Source organism: Henckelia pumila, chromosome 1, assembly GCF_033568475.1.
Source record: "Henckelia pumila isolate YLH828 chromosome 1, ASM3356847v2, whole genome shotgun sequence".
In the NCBI taxonomy this organism is placed as follows: Eukaryota; Viridiplantae; Streptophyta; class Magnoliopsida; order Lamiales; family Gesneriaceae; genus Henckelia; species Henckelia pumila.
This window is the reverse complement of record NC_133120.1, coordinates 76,879,726-76,894,967: the sequence shown is the minus strand read 5'-3', so window position 1 is coordinate 76,894,967 and position 15,242 is coordinate 76,879,726. Positions and strand designations below refer to the sequence as shown.

Below are 15,242 nucleotides of genomic sequence, written 5' to 3'. Positions count from 1 at the left end.
TCTTGTAACATTCCGTGTTACTAATAATTAGTTGCCACGTGTATTTAATTTCAATTATTTTTTTAATTACATCATAATTATAAATTTGTTACACCAATAAAAACTCTATACGTGACAATGTTAAAAACATATTACAAGAAATCAAGAAATGTTTTAGAGGATTTTACAGAGACACAAGTACATTACATTGAAATTAAAAAAAAACTACTCTAAATACACTTTTTAAAAAAAATCCCTTTTTAATTAAAATATATTTGAGACAATATTTCCATTCAAAGATAATATCCTAGCTCTTCTACCGAACCCTCTAATGGGCCTCCAATATATCGGGTCTAATCGAATATCGAATTGGGTCTACCCGATAACCCGATTTCAAAGTGGTTATATTTTGAACATTGGTCAGTTTGACCCGCGCGCTATCTGCCGCGTCTATATATAGTCCATTGCGAATCAAATATTTAGGGCTCTCTCGGTCGCCAACTCCTTCGCGCGGCCGCCTCCGCCGTCTCCACTGGCCTCGGGTAGCTGATTTCCTCTCAATAAGCATCATTTTTTATATTTTATTCTCCGGAAATTCTGACACGACTCTGAACGGGGAATTCATTTTTTTGTTGTTTTTACATTTCAGCTCGAGGTAGCTGGGAACAAGAGTGATTCATGGCTCTTCGTTTCGAGGTAGCTGTTATATTTATAGGAATTCTCTGTGCAGGATTTGTCGAGAGTCCAGTTAATCTTGGTTTTGGGCTGTCATAATATGGATTAAAGCAATAACATAACATGCAGTGGGGGGAAACTAGGAAGATTATGTTCTACTTTCACACAGGCGTAGTTTGCCCAATTTGCTGATAGGCAATATCAATGCAGAATGGATTATCTTTTTTTGCAAATCAGTCGACTTTAGCAAATCGGTCGACATGGAATGTCTACCATCTGCCATTGTGATTCAGTGAGAGAAATGAAATTTTACCTCAAAAACTTGAAATATTATTCCCATTTTTGTCAGGCCTAACATTTTAATTGCTAGTTAAATATAAAATGTCCGGGGATTTATAGGTCCTCTATGGAATTTTATTCTAAAGACAGGTATGCATCCACAATCCCTAACATGGTTTTGTCCTTGATTGCCAAAATAGATTAGAAAAAAAAAAACTTTATGATGAAATAAACAGAGAAACAAGTATATGTGCCTTGAGTTCATATCTGAAAATTTCCTGTGTTTTTCATTAGAAGCACCTAGTACATTTTTCCCTCAAAATGGGTTCTGTGAAAGAAGAAACGAGCTGTCGATTTTCACCTACATGTGTTTTATTCGTTTGAATTTATTTGTACTTTAGCTACTTTAGTATGGCGAAACCTAGTTGAATTTTTACTAAGATTTGGAGCTTACTGCACTCTGCGTTATTTTACAGAAGCTCCTTTGTTTCATTGTCCTCTGAAAATCAAATTCAACCTGATTTTGAATTCAATGGAAGTTCAAATATTCAATCGATATATGAATGCAAAACATCATGCAATGTTTTATATGCATGAGAAGATATCGTAATAATACTCTTATCAATATTTGTTGTCAATATAAGTTAACTTCGACCCCAGAACATGCATAGACCGACGGTAGGAAAGAATTGGGTTAAATACTTCAATTTCACGTTACAGCTATATTCAAGCTTAAGGAAAAATACAGAGCTTGTGCCATATTTCACATTTCATATATAGCGTCAACAACCAATGTTCTACAAAGCGTAAAAAAATGCGGATTAAGCGCGAAGAGTGAAGAAAAAGTTTCATTGCGAAAAAACTATCAACCCTTTTTGTTAATTGGAGAAAACACAGAAAAGCGTTAGTTTTTTAAATGAAATTTCAAGTTAGCTTTTAGCCTTAGTTTGGAAGTTGGAAGAGAAAAGAAAGGAAGGGGAAAAAAGGAAGGGAGGTGAAAAGTTTCCCAGCGCACAATTTGTGATTTTGAATGCGAAAGCGATGGCCCACATGTATTGTATGCCCGAATTGGTGTGCGCTATGTCGGAAAGAGATGGAGACTCAAGACCACATGCTTCTTTGTTGTCCTATCATGAGTTGTTTGTGGGCTAGAGCATTGGAGGAAATGAGATTAGTCTGGGTAGTTCCAAGATCCACGCAAGAACTATTCACCACAGATCTTGGACATCTTCTTGGCAAGAGGGGTAGAATTTTTTGGACAGTGGTAGTAAACGGCATTTGTTGGCTAGTTTGGTTGGAGCGGGATAGGAGAATTTTGACAATCTTGAAGAGTCGATAGACGAGTGCTGGAATAAGATCAAGATTTGAACATCTACTTGGATTGGAACCATTTAGATTTTTAGAATGTCTCAGTATCAAATTTATTAAGAGATTGGACTTTTGTATGTTGTTGATAATGTTAATCCTTTTATCTTGCTCGGATTGCTTGTCCGTTTCTTGTAATTAACAGTTCTTATGTATTAATAAATTATCGTTTCTTATAAAAAAAATCGTGATTTTGAAACTTTTATGTGTTTGAGAATTTGAAAATTTATGCATCTATTCTTAATTTTTGTATGTTTATGCGTTATTTGATTAGTTGATTGACTTGAGATAATTAAAATTATAATAAAAGCTAAAAATGTTTTTTCACTTTTAATCTCATACTAAACTTGCTTAAGCTCCTAAAACTATGAGCTTGACCGTGACGTTTCGCGTTTTTTAGAACCTTGTCAATATGAAAAAATCACATAAGCTAGTCCGTGGTGGAAAAACAGCTCATTATGACCATTAGTTCTCAATAAATTTTCATTTCTATATGCCACTTCTAATTCAATTCACTTCGATGAATGATTATATGGAATTGTTTCACCTGTATTTCTGAATTCTTGTTTTTTCACTCAGTTAGAGTACTTGTCTTATGTTTATCATACTAGATTCTTGGGAGATTCAATCGTGCTCGTGCTGCTCGGCTGACACTTCCTCATTTTGTTTCTCAAACACCTTTATTTATGCCCGTGGGTACACAAGGTTGGAAATCTAGCATTCATTTATCGCTTAGCTTATTTGTAGAAGCCACCCATAAAATATTAATTATGGATGTATCCATGGGTGATTAAGATGCTACGCCGTCTTGTATTTGCATTATAAATGTGGAAAGCGATAATCTATTTTGTTGCACTAAATCATGTACTTTGTCCTGGATTGTAGAGAAATGTTATACTGAAATTCTGAAATGGTATTTCTAAGTTTCACATTTACCACGTCCAGCATTTTTAACTGAATATAGGGTGCTCTGAGTATTGCCATGTCTGACGTGGAGCCTACATTATTTTAGATTGCTCTTGTATTATCTACCAGTAAATACCCCTAATTTTTTGATGTGGTGACTTGGATCTTCTTGCTTATAGGGACGATTAAAGGGTTAACGACTAGTCAGCTTGAGGAAATTGGATGCCAAATAATTCTGGGAAACACTTACCATTTGGCTCTCCGTCCCACCTCTGAGCTCATTGATGAGTTGGGCGGGCTTCATAAATTTATGAACTGGCCTAGGGCATTGCTTACTGACTCTGGTGGCTTTCAAATGGTAACCCGTTGCTGTTAATATTTTTCATGTCTTTTTATGTTACCTACTTACCTTACCCCTACCTTTTCTGAGGTCAACCACCCAGCCCCAAGTTTGTTATTTTGAAATTTGAATAGTGCTTGCATGTGTCCTCTGGGAATATTACTAAACAAATCCTATGATGCTTAAAATCTTCCACCAATTTCTAAAACTTTTAAGCGCCTTCTAATTCTAACTTACAAGTTTTCACTGTAATATTTGCAGAAACAGTTGCTTTAAAATTTTATATATTATAATGATTTCTAGTGACATTCTAATGAAGCAATTCATGGTTGTCGGATCTACTATCCGATTTCACTCCATGGCATGTATGATCAAGAACATTTTGGTTCTTATAACTTATTTGAAATATTTTATAAAATGTTAGGAACTATCTAGATGTAAGCGTTTGTTAAACATTTTTAGAAATTTTTTTTAGCATGTTTAAAATTAAGCTGTTAACTTTGAGTTAAAATAAGATGATTTCAAACTTATGTTTTAAGATCATGTATGGTTTATTCGAAATTACCAAAATAACCTCAATATTTGTCCACGTGTATCCAATTATTCTCCTATCTTTTTTCCCGCGCCATGTTTTGTTTCTTTCTTTTTCTGATAATTTTTCATTCATTTTTTTAAGAGTTTAATTTTAACATCATATGTAATATTTTATAAACCACTAAAGCATTTATAATCTCTAAAAGTTTATATGATGTTAAAGATAATCTTAGCTAAACATGCTCTAAAAACTTTATAAGTTACCTTTTATTCCTGTAAGCGAGATATTTTGTTCGTAATGTCTTCTTGAGGCATCACCTTATGTCGAATGCAAGTGGTCTTAAGGAAAGTAAGAGTGCGTTTGATTAAAAAAGCCAACTGAAGAAAAATCATTTTTTTTAAAAATGTTTTTCTTAAAAAATGAAATGCTTGGTTAAAAAAGTTGTTTTAAAAATCATTTAAAAAAGTGTTGTTTTAAAAGCTAGAATTTCTGGCGTTTTGGCTCCTGCTTCTACTTGTATTTAAAGTTTTAAGGAAAAACAATTTTCAACATTTATCCAAACGCCAAACTGTTTCTGCTTTTTCAATAAAAACACTTAAAAAAGCTGAGTTTATTTAGAGGGTGTTTGACTGAGCTTATTAAAAACAGTTTATAAGCTCTATAAGCTGTTTTAGGAGCTTATAAGCTGTCAGGTCTTATTTTAAAAATAAGTTGTTAAAGTGTTTGGATGAACTTATTTTAAACAACTTAAAGATGTTGACGTGTTTGGTATTATAAGATATTTTTATTGTCGAAATTACCAAAATGGGTAAAATACTATGAAAGTAATTTAAATAGTAATATACATAAATTTTTTTTAAATTTATCATAAATGTTAAATATATATTAAAAAATAAAACTATTTTTAATTTTAATTTAGAAAAAAATTTGAGAAATTATGTACAAAAAATGGAAGATGGCGTGGTGAGAATTTAATAAAATATATAGGGATAATATGGAGAAGTAAAATATCAAAATAAGATTTTTTTTTAAAAAGTAAGGGTGAACTTACTTTTTAAAAACAGTTTATAAGCTGTTAAATAACTTATTTTGATATCATATAAACTGTTTGACAAAAAATTTGCCAAACAAATTTAAAAAACTTATAAGCTCTGAAACAGCTTATAAGCTGTTTTCAAGAAGCTCTCCCAAACACCCTCTTAAGCTCTTTTGTTACAGCTTCTGTATCTAAACTGGCCCAACATTCTTCTTACTGTTGATAAAGGAAATCACTAAATAAAATTAACTTTACTGGCGGCACCCAGTTCTGAAATTTACTAGCTCAACGAGTTCTAATTTTAATATGATGCGAGATTTTTTTGTCTATACAAAACTTAATGGTAAATTGCAATTTCTCACAAGTTCTTACCATTGCTATTGGTTCTGTAAGAAGTATTTATCTCGTTTCCTTTTCATATTCCCTTTCATCTGATCTATTGTGGACAACAAGCTCTTGCTAGGCAATGTGGTCTCTCTTTCTCTCTCTCTCTCTCTCGCTTGCTGTTCTTCCATGATCTCCTTCAATCAACTTGTTCACTCCTTTAGTTGAAATGATCTCTATTGTCCTCTATATGAAATTAACTGCTGCTTTTATATCCTAGCTGATCCTGTTTATGGATCACCTCATTCATTTCTTAATAGTAGAGATGATTTGCTCCAGAAAAATGATCACTTCTTAATGCCGGCAGGTATCCTTATTACACTTGGCTGACATTACAGAACAGGGTGTCACATTTCAGGTACTCTTTTAGCAATTTGTTGTTGCATAGAAATTCTACTATGTCTTCAGAAATTGTTACAGTTAATAGAATGTTGACCTGCTGATTTACGAAGCTAATTATTCTGTGTTACACAAAATTCTTTGTTTGTATCTTTGCATTGGTCAAATTATCCAATATTGTTTGTGTTGCTGTTTTGATTTTGGAAAACATTTTCTCAGAGGCATATTTTTTACAAGCTTTAATAAAGGAAAAGGAAAACCACAAGCACTGGTTGCATCATAAGTCTCACCCTAACTGATATCTAGCGTCCAAAAATTTGTTGAAACAAGAAGGCGTGGAAATGAGCCTAAAAGTATTGGTTAATGAAGATACTTGCCCGCGAGTGTGTTATGGAAGCTTAATCTGTAACACCTGCTCCTACATACATAATTATACTATAATCGTATTCAACTTAATACGTAATATAAAATTAAACCATAATAAACTAATATAAGGGAAAATGCCATTAAACATTTTCTTCGTTCTATAAAACTTTCGACTGAGTTTCCCCTTATTTTGGAATATCCAGAAGCACAAGGAGCAGTTTAAAAAGGATTACAACCTAATACTCTTTCCAAGAACACATGTAATCACGTTGCACGTAAAACCAACAACCATTTCATCATGACAAGAAAATCCATGCCACCCTAACTTTAAAAAAACATAAGTTTTCATTTGAACTACATGTCAGTCTTTCAACAGATATTACATATAAACATATCAGCTGAAGCTATATCAATTCCATGTCTGTGTTCTCATCGAGGCAAGACACGTGTCAAACATCCATTGATGAACCGGCATCTTAGTTATCCTCATTACCTGACCCTGCCATACATGAGCTACATGAGTTTATAAACTCAGCAAGTTGAACCTTATACTTAACAATATGCATAGAAAGAAGCTAATATTCAATACGTGATCAAACTAATAAATTCTTTGAAACATAGTAGGATTATATCGTGAAAACAATAGCCAAGTTATATGGCGTTCATAAGCAAACTATGAGTGATCACACATGTTCAGATTCAATATTGGCCAATAGCGTAGTTTTGGTGGTGTTTCCATCTTTCAGGTATTTACCACTCATTCATAGTAATTGTGAGTCTGTGACACGTCACCTTAGTCAATGTGGTACAACTACCACCATAGTCATTTTGCTTATTTTTCCATATAACTCGCATAGTTCATATCATATTCTTTCATTTCCATATTATCATAGTATCTTGACAAAGTGCTTTGACATTTATATACAATAACAATAACAATACTTGTACTGTGAAATCCTAAGATAAAAGCATACCATAGCTACACATATCATGATGTAGCAAGAGTTCCTTCAAACCATTGATAAAAATCAGACTAACGCGTGTATGATTTCAAGGAACAAGACCAACTTACAATCAAAGCTTAAGAACAATGGTTGAAACAATTTTTCTTGATTCTTAGCTGAATGTAATAACCTCAATCAATATCATCATTTTCAAGCTATAATTCGAAGTACCCATATTTCATGGTGTACCTATCAAGAGCTCATGAATTGAATGAAAATTCACATGCCTAGGTTGCAAATTCCGTGTAGAATTCGATTAGGCCTTCAATTAGAATTTAAAGGTGAAGATGGATGTTAGTAGGTGATTATAGGAAGATAAATGCAGAACCCTAGCTTTTCTCTCTATGTTTCGAAGTCTGGAAGTGATGAAATGCTTTAAACCCTGCCCCTCGCGTATTTCTAAGTCTGTACTTTGTTTTTCTGCAGACCAGGCGTTGGGGCGCCAGCCTTCTTTCCTCACGGGTGCCGAGGCGCCCGAAATGCCCAAGTTACTGTTTTTGCATCTTTGTAAAATTCTCTTCGGCGCTAGGGCGCGCCATTTCAGGCGCTGGGGTTCCCGACCTTCGAATTTTCATGTCTTTACTTTGTTTTATGTCTTCCAAAATCATTCCTATGTCATTTGTTTTTCTTCTTTCTATCATATTAATCAATCCCACCTATATCACTGAAACATGTCCCTAACATTCATCATCACAACCATCAACATCCACCAACCAAATTCAACATATTCATCACCTCCATTTCCGTCAATATCACAATAGGTTTATACATTTCAATTTCAATACCAATGCATTCCAATATCATAAGAGTGATATCTCTTCATTTCCATAGTCTGAATAATCATATTTCATATCATAAGCAATATTAAATTTACCCTATAAAATATTCTAAACATATTGTAATCTCGTAATGATAAACATAACAAGGTAATTAACAATTACATAATTTGTAGGGACGACTGGGCATCACATAATCAATTAACGCGATGCATGAATAATTAAATTCAGCTTGCTATTTCATTTATCTATTTATGTTTACATTCCATTTTAAATGAAGATTGGGTCAAGAGTCAATTACTGTAATTAAATCCTTCTGCAAAATGAATCGATATAGTCTTTGCCAAGTGTTCCTTGTAAATTACATATCAAATAGTATAGAAGTTTAATCTCTTTCACTTTAGATCATCAGTAAGAGAATTTTCTTGCAAGTTTTGCAACTTTAAAGGCGAGATTCAGTTTATCATCTACAGAGAGATCCCTTGGATAATTTTTGTTTCAATCTTCTAATTCCTTTTTTTTATAATCTTAATATTATTTTTAACCTTTGAATATTTTTTGGATGACCTGAAAAATTCAATTCAAGTACCACCTCAATCACTGGCACACAACACCAAATGCTACACACATAGGAAAGAAGTAACATAAAGAAATGAAGATGCACACACAAATACACTTACTCAAACAAGTGCTGCAGTAAGAAAATTATCAGTCAAAAATTGTTTTTTATATCTTTATGTCATTTATTATTTTCTTTTGATTGGCCTAGTTTTTTGTTACTTCCGACTGCTCAGGTTTTTGTTACCTCAGATTGTTTCAACTACTAGAAGCAGAGAGTGACCTTGCACTTTAAGACTGTCTATGGTTAGTGACTATGTACTTATTTTGCCTTTTACAGTCTCCTGTTGATGGGAAACCTATGCTACTTACTCCGGAAGAATCAATACAGATACAAGTAATTTCCTTCATTTACTTACAAATTCACTTGTGGCAATTAAATTATCGTATGTTTGACAGACGGGTGTGAATGTACTTTAAATATCACCATAGCTGTTTGATTCTTGTTTTATGATGTTTTATTTTCCACAGTCCTTATTAATTATAATTATTTTTATTTAACATTCAGAAAGCACCATCATTAAATTACTTCACCCAAATTTTCTATCTCATTAGATGTATATGATAAGTAATTCCCAGTAAATGTCAAATTTTTGTTAGCTGTAGTTAAATGGTGGTTCTGTTCAGCTACATTGGCATGAAATCAAGGAAACCGAACAAATATGTTGTGTTGGTTCTACATTTATGTACAAGGATGAAAATGGGTACACATTCTATTACTCATACTGAGTCTTGCTTGCGAATCCTGCCTTTTTGGGGTGCAGTGTGAGGAACAAATTAATTTCCTGTTCCAGGATAGCGCATCTATTCCATTATGTTCTATGAAATAAATGTTAGTTGATCTGTTGCATGCTGTAGAAATAAGCAAAAATAGAGGGAGAAGTAGGAATGACCAGAAATGATGCAATCCAGTTGATCTGTTTCTCAATGATCTTGGACAGTAGAGGTTAGATATCAAAGATCTAAAACTGACTGTACATGATACCTGGAATTTTTTTCAATCTGTTCGAATATGAATCAAGAACCTAAACTGGGGAAGATCACATGAAGCCCTTCTTGTATCCCTTGTGAAGTATTTACTTCTTCAACGACGTGACGAACAAGGCCTTTGTGTACCCTTGATTGCTTTCAAGACTAATCATGCTAAAGATTAATATAAGAACAGTGTTATCAATACTTGTTCAAAATTTAATGTGATATTGTTGGGTGGATCCATGATTTCTTTACGACTCTCTGTTTCTCTATTGTTGCAGAACAGAATTGGAGCTGATATTATCATGGCTCTTGATGATGTTGTGAGAACCACAATCACTGGTCCACGGATTGAAGAGGCTATGTATCGCACTCTTCGTTGGATTGATAGGTGCATAGCAGGTCATTGGTCCAGTAGTACTTTGATAGCTTAAGAATTACCTACTTGAATGTGTCATATGGCGTTTTGCTATGTTATACAATGCCTTCCAGCAGTATAGCGACTGAATGCAAATGTAAATATGACCTTGATGTTGTAAACTTTTATTCCATTCTCGGTGTTTCTGCTTTGCCATTTTTCCTCGGCGAAGGACTGAGTGGAAAATGAAAGAAAGGGAGAACTTCGAGTTAATATATGTTCAATTCTCCTTTTCCCATCTAGAAAGTAATATACACCTCGTGATTGACATTATTAATGCCATATACAGCTCACAAGAGACCGCATGAGCAGAATTTATTTGGCATTGTGCAAGGTGGCTTAGATCCAGTTTTAAGGTTAGACAGAAATTCAGTCTTACTTTTTTACTATTAATTTATGTGGTACTTCTTGTTTTGCGCTTAAAATGATTTGTTAACCGGAGCAATTTATTGCTGACAGGGATATATGTGTCAAAGGTTTAGTGGAGCGTAATTTGCCTGGGTATGTCACAATAATTATGTTTAACAATTATCTTGCATAAAATTAGGTAATTTAGACTCCATTTGTGTTGGGTTGGCGAGTGTTAAAATCAAATTTTAAAGCCTTTGGTTTAATTCGGCTCCTTTTAATCCAAAATCTTGTTGACTCAAAAGAATCTCAACCTATCATTTTTATGCATCTCCTTGAGCAAATGAATGATCCAATTGAGAAAGATCTAGTAATGGAGTACAAGCCTTTTGTTTTCATTGCAGATTCTGTGGAGATGTTAGTGTGTGGATGGGATCAAATCCACGTATTTTGAAAATTGTTGAAATTATAATGGGTGAAAATTTTGTCTATTGCAAGGTCTGTCCCAAGATTTCTGGCTACACGTTTTTGCTCGGAAGGCTAGAAGGCCGTAACTACTCTAACTTACCTGATACCTCACTTATCATTCGGAATACAACCAAAAATAAAGAAAGATTGATCACCACTAGCCAGAGATGTATCTTGTATTCACAAGTCTATAATCCTCTACCTCACGCTCGATGATGCATTTCCAGCCACCTCCCCTGCTTCTTTGACCCCGCTGCCACTAATACTCTATACTCATTATCCCGGCATTGGAATTTTTGTTAATTGCTATCAAGATTTAGCTGAGAGATCACTGCTCAATATGAAAGAACGATGCTAGCAGTGCCCCTCCTCAACAATAAATGTCTTAAAATAACTACTTATTCTTTTGACAGCTATGCTATTGGTGGCCTTGCAGGAGGTGAAGATAAAGATTCATTTTGGCGTGTTGTTGCTCAGTGCACGGCTGCTTTACCTGAGGATAAACCACGATATGTGATGGTATAAATTACTTAAACAATGAAGTAGCTGCATCCGCAGTTTTCACCTCTTGGATCTGTTCCATTATGATTCATCGTATTTTCTTGGTCACTTTCAGGGTGTTGGCTATCCTCTTGATATTGTAGTTTGCAGTGCTTTAGGTGCTGACATGTATGATTGTGTCTATCCAACGCGTACTGCTCGCTTTGGAACTGCTCTTGTACCTGAGGTATCCATTCCTGCCTTTTGAAAATCTTGATAGATTTATTTATTTAGCCTATAGATTTGCACATCATCTAAACATTAGTGACTTTTGCTCGTCAATTCTGATGTTAAAATAATCTCCATATGGACATGCACAATCTTTTTTGAGTTTGGATCTCAAAATGTGAGCATTGTATGCCAAATGCGGGGCATTATTAGAATCCCCAGGGAAAACTTTTCTGCATCTCTTGGTTCCAAATGTAAACACATGACCTTCATTTGTCAATTATAATGTGAAAATAATTGCTAAATGGACATGTGCAAAAAAATTAGATGAGTTTGGATCTCAAGTTGTGAGCATTGTATGTCAATTGTGGAAATATTATGAGAATGTCCGGGAACAACATTCCTGCATCTCTTGATTCCAAAATTACCAATTTGATCAAGATGACTAAAAATCTAACAGGTGCAACAAAAATTATGGTAGTACCTCGTATTAATTTTCTTACCTTTCCTGATTGCTTAGGATGTTTTTATTGTACATGATCCCCCATAAACGAGGTCGATTGTGTTTGAAATCTAAGTATTGTTGATATTTAACTTGAAAACTTGATAACCAACACTCAGACTTATCAGTCACACGCACAACACGACATACACTGGCTCTCATGACAGTGGCATCATTGCAGTTTTCAACAACTTTAACCCTTTGTACCACCTCTATCTATCTACAACCTCACCAGCATTAGCACATAGCAGAGCAGGCGCCACTCTATCACACAAACTTTTACACCCTCACACAGTAGAATTATACTTGCAGCTGCTCATGGCTATGCCATTGCCTTTTCCTACTGTCACGCTCGGTATGATCTCCTTCAGTCACACCCATACGCAGCATCTCTTCCGCCATTTCCTGCACGAATACACTTCTGAATTAAAACTGGCCCTGTTCCCCAAAATTTTAGTCGATGCCCAACAACCAAAAAATGTATGAGAATATATTTATTTATAAACCATCTATTGACAACAAAAGGATTCGTGGTTCAACGCACACACAAACCCAAATTGATTTTCCTCTTGATTGATGTATCCACTTTTTCTTCAATATTTGTACGTTCTTTGAATTGTTGCTGTATAATTGCACGGATATAAACTTTCTATCCCCTAGGTGGATAACTAGGAACGAATACAAATGGATGAGGATGCAATGAGATACCTCCTCTTTGACCTTTCTTGGCTACGGATTAGAATTTATAATTATCTGAATTCGACTTTGCTGCTTCGCATTTCTTCTTTAATAGTTTATATTGCTACAAAATAAACACTCAAGACATTCTCGTTCAATGTTTTCTCAAAAGGATGGATAAAATTACTATGTCACTGTTAGGATCTAAATCTCCTAACACACTTAACAAGAATAATAACTCCTTGCCCCTAGCATAAGCTAGTAACAACCCTAGCACAAGCTAGTAAGAACCAAATACAATAAGCGTGAATAATCTAACTAACTATCTCTTCTCTATTTATTCTTTTCTCCCCATCTAGATCCTTCTGATGAGTCTTAAGATAAGGGCTTGGGCCTTTGGTATATTGGGCCTAACAGTCACCTACCTATTACCTACTAATTTTAGCGGGTTGAATCACATTGTTTCCGAGATTATTGCAATCAAGTCCAAATTAAAAATGAGAAGCATTTAGTTTCAATTTCGTTACCTATCAAAATAAGAATGGAATTAACTTGGGGGTCTCTCAATTGCACCGTCATGTCTTCCCAGAGTGGCATTTCCAGAGTCCAGGCATGCTGTGAATTTGGCATCTTCATTAGCCTGTAGGTTTGTTCGCTTTATTAGCAAGAAAATATCTGTGTGCTTATTGCACTGCCGTGGTTTTTTCTTGATTTGGAAACAAATGTTTGCTTGCAATTCTTGGTGGAAGGCCATTTACTACACTGTTTAATTGTTTTAAAAGCTGTAACGTTAGAAGCTGTACTCTGGGCCTATAAACATTGAAGTCAATTGATTCATATGTTTACTTGTCGGCGTGAGTGATGTACGCTCCTGTATTTTCATGCAGGGAGTTTTAAAACTAAAGAACAAAGCGATGGCTGATGATACTCGTCCTATTGATAGTACGTGTGAGTGCATGGTATGGTGTTCGTTTAGTTTTGAAGTTAAAGTAGAGTTGTCGTCATCAGATTTTATTATTATTCTTATTTTTCCAAATGTTTCGGCAGGTGTGCAAAAGTTACTCGAGGGCATACATTCATTGTCTTGTCACTAAAGATGCCATGGGCTCTCAACTTCTGTCTTACCACAATTTATTTTACATGATGAAGGTATTAATCCATCTGTTGTTGTTTTGCTACACTCTTTAGATTTACAATCTGTTACATCATTGTTGCAGCTTAGCAGAAATTTACATGCATCAATCATTGAAGGCCGGTTTCCAGAGTATGTATGCATTGTTTTTTTTTAAAAATAGTTTAATCCTATTAAATGCTACGATCAACACATAAGTTGAAATGCTTGGTTTTGCTTCTTTTTGTTATTTACGAACTCTATCCTCAAATTTTCCTCGTTTTTTTGTCATAGGTTTGTTCGCGAGTTTCTGCTACAAATGGTAACTTGTCTAAGAATGCTCTTCATACATCATTGCACGTTTTAAGTAGTTCTCTATCCTTTTCTACGTGTTGTGTTATTGAGTTTTCACAGCATGTGATTTTCGCAGAACCCATTTTCCTTCAGATTTGTGGGATCAATTTCAGACCCTATGAAAAATGACTTATTACCTCTAATCTCTCGATAATATAAAGCTTTGAGATTCCAGGAGGACTTGGGGGTTACATAACCTTTTTGGTCGAATAGTTTTCCTCCTTTCCCTCTTAATATCAATGTTATTGATTTTGTTATGTTCTGTTTTTCCTTAACTTGTCATGGCTTCAACAACACTGGTGGCATGAACTGCTTGCACTCTCTTCATTTTCATTGTATGTTGGAATACGTTATCCGAACACATTCAAAGTCCTCTTGTGTTTCGTGTGTTGATCTTGTAGTTCCCAAAAGGAGACGTTCCTCAATGGGTTTGCAATGCCATGGAAGTTGCCGGGATTGACATATCATCATGCTGTGCTCCATTCCTGTCGTCGGAGGATTTGTGAGAAAGTATGCAAACCTGCTCCGCTAGGATTTAGAAAATGACCCTTGAGAGATTTAGGAATCTAAATGGACTCTTGGAGATTAGGAAACTGTGATACTAGTTTTGGCGGTAGATTTTTTCATATACTCGTCCACAACTGAGAAAAGGACTGGGATAGGTTTTCGAAGGAAATGGAAAAAAGCCTAAAATGTTTCCGGATGTGTTCCAATATGGTGGATATTTTTCTGGTGGTGTTTATTTTTCTTTTGCTCGATACGAATTAGATGTGGTTAAATTAATTCATGTAAGCTACATTACTTTATTTATATAAATTTTGTTCAAACCTTTTTATATTTCCAGTTTTTCTTCTTTAGAAAATATTGTAACCATCATCATGCTATAAAATATAATGCACATTTTGCTAGACAAAAAACCCCAACATGCGTCAGTTGACACAATGTATGTCACGTTTGGGAGATTAAATGCAGTTGAAAATGATTCGAGTTTAGTAAGATACGAAATTTGACCCGTTACAATTTGAAGGACATTCAACCCTTTAAATTTTAAACCTAATCTCATATCTATCTCGATCCATAC

General features: G+C 34.6%; 1 protein-coding gene across 3 annotated transcripts; it reads left to right on the top strand.

Moving 5' to 3' along the window:
- The first annotated feature begins 432 nt into the window (after positions 1 to 432).
- LOC140892665 (uncharacterized) lies at positions 433 to 14,998 on the top strand. Of its 3 annotated transcripts, XM_073301623.1 has the most exons (16): positions 433 to 521; positions 629 to 675; positions 2,910 to 3,003; positions 3,384 to 3,562; positions 5,807 to 5,857; positions 8,883 to 8,939; positions 9,856 to 9,976; positions 10,282 to 10,348; positions 10,452 to 10,493; positions 11,222 to 11,327; positions 11,425 to 11,535; positions 13,584 to 13,655; positions 13,744 to 13,845; positions 13,914 to 13,960; positions 14,102 to 14,129; positions 14,563 to 14,998. In XM_073301623.1, exons 2-16 carry the CDS (start codon positions 658 to 660, stop codon positions 14,665 to 14,667), a joined length of 1,200 nt encoding a protein of 399 aa, XP_073157724.1. In that variant the 5' UTR covers positions 433 to 521; positions 629 to 657; the 3' UTR covers positions 14,668 to 14,998. The 3 variants fall into 3 exon arrangements, 2 of the variants coding, with proteins under 2 accessions (XP_073157724.1, XP_073157716.1); XM_073301615.1 differs by having other exon boundaries at positions 456 to 675; XR_012152881.1 differs by lacking the exon at positions 14,563 to 14,998 and having other exon boundaries at positions 454 to 675; positions 13,584 to 13,644.
- The last annotated feature ends 244 nt before the right edge of the window (positions 14,999 to 15,242 follow it).